Source organism: Neopelma chrysocephalum, unplaced genomic scaffold, assembly GCF_003984885.1.
Source record: "Neopelma chrysocephalum unplaced genomic scaffold, ASM398488v2 Primary Assembly neopelma1_96778, whole genome shotgun sequence".
NCBI classification, from domain to species: Eukaryota; Metazoa; Chordata; class Aves; order Passeriformes; family Pipridae; genus Neopelma; species Neopelma chrysocephalum.
The window spans coordinates 1,360,654-1,370,779 of record NW_020925422.1 but is presented as its reverse complement, the minus strand read 5'-3'; the positions used below and the strand labels follow the sequence as shown (position 1 = coordinate 1,370,779).

The window sequence follows — 10,126 nt, the reverse complement described above, 5'->3', positions numbered from 1 at the left end:
CTCACAGGGCCTCCACCGCTGCCAGCAGGCTGTCCTGTGCTTCCCCTGCACTTTGTGGAAAGAGCTGACCTAATGAGTTTTGTTCCCTCCTGTAGTCCCTGTCATTTACAGTTGCTATAATTTCCTGTCATAGCTACTTTTTTCCTCCCCCACCTCCTTGTGATATTACAAGATTCATCTATAAGGCTGATGTGCTCTGACTGCAGCATGGTAGATTTGTCTTTGTCTTAATATATTATTTATTATGCTATTATTCCTCTCAGTGGACTGCCAGCCACGGACTGCATACAGTTGCTGGTCTTCCAAATGCATCATGGCCAGCAAAGGAAAACACTAATCTAATTGAATTAACAGTGGTTCTGTTAGCCTTAATAGAGTTTGTCATGGAACACTAAGCAGATGTGACAATGATCTTGGTTAGTCATATTTTTGTCCCTACTCCTAGACATGGTAACTGTTAGCCAGATCACTGGAGAGGATAATTCTCCTTTGCTGATCAGTAGTTGTGCTTACCTAGACATGTGGCAATCACTTAGGACTGATGGCTGAAATAAGCCAGGGACTTGAATAGCAGAAAGTTTTATATTCTGACAATAAACTTGACTAATTAAAACAAGATGCAGATGGTACTGCCACCTAGCAATTTTCACCTCACTTACTCTGACTCCAATTATAGCGTTTCCCTACTGACTTACACTGTTTAAATTACAGTCAGGGGATAGATGACTATTTACCTGTTTCTGTTCATACAAAGAAGTCTAATACATCATTGTTCTCCTGAACAAGGCATGTGAAGGTGGACTTAGCACTCATTCTGAAAAGTATCTCCACTATTCAAAAGAAGGGAAAAAAAGTAATAAAAAGACTACTTAGAGACTCATTAGCAGACACATGCATCAGCAGGAAGCATATGAATATTACACACACAGTGTGTCTCTCTAACACTTGTTCATTGAAGCAGGTGCCATACTTCTGGGAAATTAACTTTAATTGGATAAATTAAAAACTGGCTTTAACTAAGCCAGTCCAGCCCACTTTCTTAGCTTATTATTTTTTAGACTCTCTGAAATGCCTGATGTTAATCCCTTGGGTGACTTTCACTTCTTCTCGGGGTAAAATATGTTTAAAAGGAGAAGTTAGACAATCAGCCATCAAGAATGGATTAGGTTTGCTTGATCCTTCCTCAGTGCATCATCATCCACCTCAGTTGGGTGGATAAGACTACCACTTGAGATCCTCAATGTTGCTTTAAACAAGCTTTATCAGCAAACATCAGGAAGCAAGAATCCATGCCCAGCCCTGGGAGAGAACACAGAGTAATATTGCAAATTCCATGGCAGAAGAATGATATGAAATTGCATCTCAGAAATTGCTCTGGCCATCACTGTGTTGCTCTTAGTGTCGATGCATTACTCTTAAAGCACTTCATTCTGGCACCCCCTTTCATGCTAAACCAGCCCTGTGTACTGCCATCCTGCTGGCAGTAAAATGCACTGAACTGTGCATGCTTTTCCTGATCGCCTAATTGTTTTTCACATGAGGAGCTTTCAGATGCAAAATATTCCCTGCTGTAGAAGCTACAGTGGGGCACGAGTTGCAGTTATCTTTGAAATTATACTCTTGGGTAGTTTGAAAATATATATTTGTTGGAGGGAGAGGGGAAGAACAGGGCGGTGGACCAGGATTTATTTACAGAGGCCTATTGTTTTGAGTCATTCAGCTGTGTTCCATTTTGTATAAAAACACGTATGCAAATTATGCTGATTGGAAAGGAACTTCCATGCATCGTTGATGACATGCTAAATGAGGTCAACATGAGTACCATTAATGCGATGAATAAGATGACACTAACTTGACAGAAGTGCTCAAAGCATCCTTGCTTTCTCTTGGGTTTCTTGTTTGCCCTGTTCGGCCCCAGGGAGCTTCTTCAGTGTGGCACTAGCAGTCCCTGTAGGGGACAGATCTCATGATTCAAATAGACAGCATGTAGCTCAGTGGTCTCCTCCCCTGTCAAAAGCCAGCATACTGCAGGCTGAAGGCACTGTCTCTTTTGGGGTGGGGAGCTGTGGGTGCTCAGTGGAAGAACTATTACTTAGCAGGGTGCTGCTGTGGGTGCCTGCACTCTGCTTGGCTGCCAAGACCCCACCAGGGCAGTGGTTCCTTCAGTTCCTCTCCTGGTCATTCCTGCACAGCAGAAAGTAAGACAAGTCTCTGTCAGAGACTGTTGTTCATGGCATCTCAGAAGTGTACCTTCGGGGAGGTGTTGCGAGGGAATAATTCTTTAAGGGGCTAGGTTCACACTTTCCCTTTGGCAGCAGGTTTTGGACACATAAGCAGAGCAGTTATCCCAAATGGCTTGTGCATCAGGGCACCTTCTTGCCCTCTCTCCTTTAAATGGACCCATGCCCATGCTTTAAATGGACCTTCCTTTTCCAGGCAAGACATGGAGGAGCTATGCAAAAGGAGTCATCCAGCACCACTACTAGAGGCATTCCTGGGCCTGTCCCCCAGGCAGTAGCCTGCAATTGTTTATAGAGGAATATTTATTTTAATGTTAAAATAGAGGTATATTAATCTTTGAATAGCTTCTGCAGGTGTTGCTCATAGGAAGCATTTCAAACATTTATAGACAAAGGATTGGCTGCAGGACTGAAAATGATACAGGTCCCTAAGCACCCAGAGAGCTTTCACTTTCCCATTTACTGCAGCTCTGGGAGTGTGCAGGTCAAATGCAGCAGAGCATGGAGCACTGTGTGACTGAACTGAGAAAAAAACAGGTAAGTATGTGGGCAAGGCACTGAAAAATGGTATTTGTAATGCTCTGCATTTGCATGTCACATATGTGGCACATATCAGGAGGGCTCTAGATCCAGAATAGGGTGTACTGGCAGGGCAGAAAAGCCCAAACATGACCTGAGAAAGGGTAGATTACTAGTTTAGATCCCTTGTTTATAAGGGATCACACTCTCACATTGCCTATTCCTCTCACAAAACAAACCCACTAAGTCCAGTAACAAACATAACCAAGCGTTTCTCTGTACTGTTGGTAATGGTTGTGCATAAGTGATCCCCATTTATGCAAAATAAATGTGGAAAATGCAGCTATGTTTTAGTGACTCCCAGGACTAGGGTGATTTTACACTCTTTTGTTGTTATCTGTTTTCTACTATTTTCTTGCAGAATTAGTCTCAGGCATCATCCTTTAAATCAGCCCTATGAAGCACAACAGATTTATGCAGCTAAAAGAAAATACAGGCTCCTCCGTTATTAATATGTAAAGTCTGGAGATGGAGTCACATCTGTATGATGATCTATTTTGGTGCTTAAATCCCAGGCTTGATCTTTCAAACTATTAAGTCTGCCATATATATTTGACAATGAACAAGCTTATAAAAAGAAAATGCAAAATATGAATAGAGGGAGAGCAAATGTGTGATTCAATTTTTAATTATCAGCACCACTACATTCAAGTTCATCTTCTTTAAGAGGCAGAAAGTAACAAATTTCTTTCTCACTATAACCTAAATGATCAGCATTGCATTTGTTTGTATTTTTAAAGGAAAAGGATAAATCATCATAGAAACAACAGAAGCTGGAAACAAGAAACAAAGTAAAACAGTCTGGTTTTATTACCATATGTAATCAAGAGCTTTTATTTCCCATTTCTCCTCCTTTTTTGTTTTTCTTTCTTGCCTTTTTTTTTTACAACCGACATTAAGTTGTGAATCATATGTTAGGGGGAAGTGGAAATGAAGGGAAACTGGTGACATCACAATACTTTACAACTTTACAACAAATGAGAGTCTGAATTTGTTGCATCTACCAGTGTATAGCAAGGGTGGAAAGCAAAGGCACACATAGGTTCATGAACCCCTCAAAACAGAGGGTGGAAAGGAACTGGGGGTGGGAAAGGATGAAAACAGAAGACCCACCGAGTACGAAATGCACGTTTGAAGGTCAACCCATTAACTGTGGTGTACACTGCAAAGGCAGATCGCTGCACAAGCTGTTGCCGTGATTATTCATCTCTATGTTTTGGGAGAATGCTTTGAGGGATAATATCAAGGGAACCTGCGTGTTTGGTGCTTCAGGGGTTTGGAGCTTGGTAAAAAGGTTGTGAGTTGGTTCTTTTAAAAAAAAATTACCTTGCTACCTACTGTTTCCAAGGGTTTTCTGTTTGTTTTTATTAAAACAACAACATTGCTTTGGATACAGATCTATCTACTCCAGTCTGCATAGTTCACTACGGGTGAACAAAACTGTTTCATAAAAGAAGCCATGATGAAATGAAAGAACATGCAAGCACCCTTGTTACACACTTTAGTGTAGACTATCCAGACTTTATATATACCATCTATAAACTAACGGACTTAAAATCGGTCTTTTCAATCATTCAGAAACAAAACCAAAACCCTGAAAAACAAATGGAAGTATAAAATTTTAAAAAACAAATTGGAACAGAAACAACCACCTTACTCGAACATACTGTTCAGTAGAGAGAGAGAGATATATATATATATATATATATAAAAAGCTTAGAAGCGATCCCCATCATTTTTCTACAGTATGTTGACACAGTTATTGTAACAGATTAAAAACACAACTACGTTTTTGCATAAACTGAAAGACTGGAAAGGAACTTACACACCTGCGCGCACACACGCACACACGCACACACCTGGGCGCGCACACACTCCCACACTAGCTACATGCACAGTCACACAAAAGAAACAAAGGAAAAAAACCCCGCATTTTTCCCCAAAGAAGTATATGCAGCATCCTTCTGGAGCAGCAGGTAGCTACAGCAGGAGCCTGCCTGCCTGTCCTAGCTCCATGTGCCCTGCAGGCAGCAGGATGTGCGGCTGGGCTTTCAGCAGGGCTTGGCCCCTCTCACCAGTGCTCGTCCCTGGCCAGGGGACATACCAGCTCCGTGGACATCATCAGTCATTTCCCTGCTGCCCAGTGAGAATGATCTCTGTGCTGTAAAAGGGGAGCGGGAGGTGGGGCAAGGCAGAACCCCCAGCATGGTGCATTGGGAGCATCACCACTTGTGGGTGGTTTTGAGAGAGGACTTGGCACAGCTAGAAAGTCAAACTGCAGTGGAGGGTATGGTGCTAGCCTAGTTTCTTTAGGGATGTGGGGTTATGACAATAACCACCACGTTCTTCTTTCAATGTCTTTACTCCAGTTTTTGAAGGGGCTTGGTGGAGGAGGAAGGATCAATAAATATTTGCATTACTCAAAGGGGAAAAAGAAAAAGGTTTTACATACTACAGCTCACAAATATACACAACTGAGGGTGTAAGGCACAAATTTACATGTGGAAGAAAACAGGCTATTCACAGATATATTCCCACGAAAAACCCGTGTGATAAGACCATAATTTATGCATGGTAACAGCCGGCATATTAGCTAGTTCACACTGTTTGAGGATTTTGTTTGCCGTCTCACATGCAAGGTGAAATGAGATGGCACATCACAAGCTGGTGCCTTCACAGAAAGTATTAGCCACTGACAAAGCCATGTTGATAGCAATGGTGCACAGATGTGCAGCTTTTAAGTTTCTCTTGCAGTTGCTTTAGAAGTTATGAACTCGCAGTATCTGTTGCTGTCTTAGGTCAGAGGCCCAGCCAGCTAATTAGCTGAGAGACTTAAATAGATATCCCCTTTTTTTTTCAGCTAACCAGGCAGTCCAGGCACAAAGTTCAGAATTCCAGCTCCAACTTATCTAACTCAGTGAATTTCTTGGAAAAATAAAAGAGTTCTAATTACTCCAGTTAATGAGATTCACGTTAAATAGGTATAACTTTCAAGGTACTTCTCTGAAAAGCTGCTCACAGGATGATATGCAGGTCAGTTCTTCAGGAAAAACAAAAGTTGAACAATAAATAAGAGGAGTTACTTGTGTTAACAGTCAAGTGTTATTTATTAAAAGAGAAGAGTAGAGGAAATCTATGACATAGTTTGCCCAACCCGGCATTTAACTGTTGTGACCGAATGGGTGTAACACTGATGGGCATCATTTCACAGTACCTGCAAGTAGTAAACTTCTGCCATTGTTAAGTCAGAGTTAGCTTTATCAATTGATTTTTTCTTTTTTTTCCTTCTTTTTTTTCCCCCCCGTTTGTTTGTTTTTTACATTTGTTTTGCTTTTCAGAGCACTCTTTCCCAGTTCAGGAATGCGCTGTGCAGTTGGGGCTAGGGGGTGAAATGTCACAGTCATCTTTCACCTGTGTGCTTTTGGCTCAGTGTTTGTGATGGAGAGTTAGTCTTTTGAGCAAAGAACTGGCAGGTTGTGGGGGTGAGTCCTGCAATTGAAACCTTCAACCATGGGTCATATGGCTCGGGTTTAAAAAAATATTCCACTTTTCCCAGAGAGCAGAAATCCAACACATTTTCAGCTTGCAACCACCATCTTCTCAGAGGAGCGAGTGATGACAGTTGCAGAACACTGGCTTTCAAGGGCAACTTCTGCTTAATTGCTGTCCTTGCCCCACTCCCCCCCCACTCTGATTATGTACATGCATCATTCGGCTTCATGGATGTGGAAAGAGGAGCAAAGGAAGGTTTGGGAGGTACGTCTGGCTTTAGCGAGGGCGTGCGTTTCAAACCTGACCTCGTCAGTGAGTTGTAGGTGGTGAGACTTGGCTGCCGAGATACAGTCACAGCCTGTGCCTGAGCAGCATGGACTTGTATTGAGTCCACTCGCTGCGGGGCTGGTGGTGGGTTGTCACCCCGGCCAAAGCTCTGATTGCGGGAGAGGTGGGACGAGTTGGAGGAGTTAGTGTTGTTTCTTTTGAGAGTCGATGCCTGGTGACTTCTTGTGAGTGAGTTTGTAGGGTAGCTTCTCTTGTAGTCCACGTTGTAAGCAGAAGAGTGCATCTCCAGTCGCTTGCTCAGGCCACTCTGTGACAGTGAGGCCCCTGGGGGCCCGAGGGAAGCTTCCCGCTGGGGTACTTTTGGTGGCATGCTGTCAAGATTTTCCACCAGGTTAACCCCATGGCTGGGGCTTTTGCTACTGAGGTGGTCCTTGATAGTTTTGTACTCAAGAGTGGCATTCTGGTCCTCCGCAGACATCTGAGCCCCATCGCTCATTTTTGGCTGGTCAACGTACTCATGCTGGTAGCCTTGCTGGGCTATGGGCAGGACCACAACACTGGGGATGTGGCTGGGAGAAGCCCTGAGCGGCAGGTCAGTTGGGATCACTGGTGAGGCCATCGGGGGGATATCTTTTGTGCAGGCATTGATGAGGTTCTGGTTTCTCTCCCATTCCCTGCTGCCTCGGCTGGGCTTTCTCTTCTGTTGCAGGGTTGGGGTGGACTCAGGGGTTGGCAGGGCAGCTAGGTCCAGATGGTGCTGGTCAGCTTTGATTAGCATCTTGGCAGTGCTGCCTGGGGTAGCCAGCTTGCCATTGTGCATCAGAGGCGTGAGGATAGCTTCAGGCTTTGGCTCCTTGGACTGAGCATCCCCAAAGAGGCCACTGAGCTTGGTAACGCTGCTCATGGAGCCACGTCGGGAGTGGGTCAGCTCCTTCTCCTTCCTCTGCACAACAGCCATGTCTCTGCGGCGATGGTCGCAAATGCAGTACACTACGATTCCCGAAAACACAGCCCCCATGACAAAAGCAAGAATAACAGCAATGGCCAACAGGGTGACTGGCACCAGCTGATCATGTCCCTTCAGGTAACTCTCTCGAATCACTCCTGCAATAAACAGCATACAGTGGTTAAACAAATTATGGACAAAGGAGGAGCAGGGAGGTGGGGGAAGTGACTTATCATTAACTACTTCATTTAAAGCCATGCTTCTGGGAGGTTAGTTTTTGTTTTGCAAGGTGATTTTGTTTATCAGGTAGCCCAAATTTGGAGACATACTGTACCTGTCAGTCACATCTTGCATGTGCAGCCTTGAGTTTTCAATACAGCTTTCAGATCTGGAGCTGGAGACTATAAAGTTTGGGAAGGGAGAGGGCAAGTGCAATTGGTTTGAAATCCTGGCCCTGGGCAACTCACACTAACTTCAGCAGATCAGAGCTATTAGCTCTGCTCCTCTGACATACGGCTCATTCCTCGCCTCCCTCTTTCTGATATCTCCTCGTCTAATACCCTCTTATTTTTACTATGGTAAGCCATTCACATTGAAAAACCTCTAAAAGGAGGAGAGGAGATAGAATCTCACCAGAGAGGTGCACCCCACATTGTTTAAGGCTTCGTTCTCTGCTCTTCCTTCTGTTATCTTTGTCATATGTTTTTTAAGTCAGTGTCACATGCCTGAGCTTCAGGAGGGTGCTTAAGTAACTATGAACGATAGAGCACAGTGTTGAAATTTATTGAGCCTGCTAGATGACTGTCCTTGCTATTTTAATTTTAAAAGCTGTCTCCTTTCTGAACATATGAATAGGTTGACCTCTGTGCTGAAGCCTATGCTTTCTCATCTGAGTGCCTCATCTTGTGGTCCTGTGCTGTGGTCAGGTCATTATCAAATCTTACTTGGCCCTCTGAGCACCTGCTGTCTGAGAAGTCGTCTTTGGCAGAGTGTATCTCCTCCATTTGAAGTCCCTAACACAGCATTAATGAATACCCTGAATTTCTGAAGTAAGTATTTTTTTTTCTGATATAGTTGGGCACGAAGCCAGCAGCACTAATGAAACACAATCACAAAGCCTACAGTTTGCTTTTTTTCATTTCTGGTTTTGTTCTTACTGCTTAACACAGAGCAGCCACAGTCTGACAAACAACTGAAGGAACATTTCTCCCACCTCTTCCTCCAGAGAGGACCTAAGTGCCAGGGCACTTAAAACTCCACATGCTCTAAGGAAATTTAATACTTGTCCTTATTACAGCAGAGACAGCAAGACAGAAAATATACCTCCAAGGCTCTCCTGAGACTTCATGAAGATACAAAACTTTCATGTTATAAATCAACTTCTTCTAAAATAATGTCTTTTCAGGTATTTGGTACAGAACGTATTTGCAGCCCAGAATTAGAACCAAAATGCTCCTCAGCAAAGTATGTTAAAAGAGCATTGAAAAGCTGCCTCTACCCCACAGGTAGATATAGTATTGTTCTATATATATATTGATCTATATACATTCTAGCTCGATATAGTATTGTTCCTATTTTTCTGTCCCAAATTAATTGCAGCATTTAGGTGGACAAGGGATATTTGCTTTCAAGACAGGAACTTTATATTTAAAAGCGAAGCTCTTGAAATCGTAAGCACGTGCATGAGACATCACAGCTGGTTGCCATAGACATTATTGTGCTATGACAATATAGAGGATTATGATTTCACAAGGTGAATAATTATCAAGAGTGGATGATCACTTAAGAAAATAAGATCCGCTATCTGCATAAATATCTTAATAGTAAAAATGTAAGGGCAGGAAAGTAAATCTCAGAAAACAATATATAATTAGAAACAATCTTCAAATTAAGCATTTCTAAGAGAACCCTCTTTTAAAGCCCAGCAGCTTCTTAAGAGGCAGATTTTTCTATTCTTTGTCATCAGCGCTTTACAAGCAGCAGCAAAACCTAGCTCTGTAATTTAAATCCATGCACAAAATTGCTGTATGTAGAAGCCCAGACTAGTGGTTACAGTGCAATCAGCAAAAACAATATTTCACTGCAAATGTGTTGGTCTCCTGTGGACTTTCACCTGCTGATATTTACGTGCTAGACCCTGCAGCATTTTGAGACCAAATTTATTTACACTTGTAAAACTGCAGTCATTAACTGGAGAATCAGTTATAGGTACAGATACTTAAAAAGCCTAATTTCATGGACACCTTTCATATACAAACTTCTCAGACATGCCCCTTTGGGCACTTAAGTCCAATGTTTTTTGCAGGAAAAAGACTCAAAATTCCTGCTCAGTGTGTTGGAAATGATATAAATTTCTAATTTTTAATAGCTTTAATTAACCTTTTGATTACTTGTATTAATTAATCATAGATGTTGTGTTAGGTCTTAAATCACTTCAAGCCAGCATTTAGCAAGAAGTTGTCATAAGCTACTTTTGTGGGAACATAGCTTGGGAAAAGTACTGAAACTAAGTTTTGTTAAAGGTTAACCTTGATACGCTTCAGTGAACAAAGCTGAGGAGAGAGAAAGATGTATTGTTGAA

General features: G+C 42.6%; 1 protein-coding gene across 6 annotated transcripts in view; it reads right to left on the bottom strand.

The window, feature by feature from the left end:
- Positions 1-3,606: 3,606 nt before the first annotated feature.
- The window catches only part of SEMA6A (semaphorin 6A), a 118,371-nt gene continuing 111,851 nt past the window's right edge, over positions 3,607-10,126 (bottom strand). For all 6 annotated transcript variants that reach the window (XM_027709394.1, XM_027709396.1, XM_027709397.1 and 3 more), the window contains one exon: positions 3,607-7,703. In XM_027709394.1, coding sequence (XP_027565195.1) covers positions 6,514-7,703 — 1,190 coding nt within the window. In that variant the 3' untranslated portion in view covers positions 3,607-6,513. The remainder of the gene's footprint in view (positions 7,704-10,126) is intronic.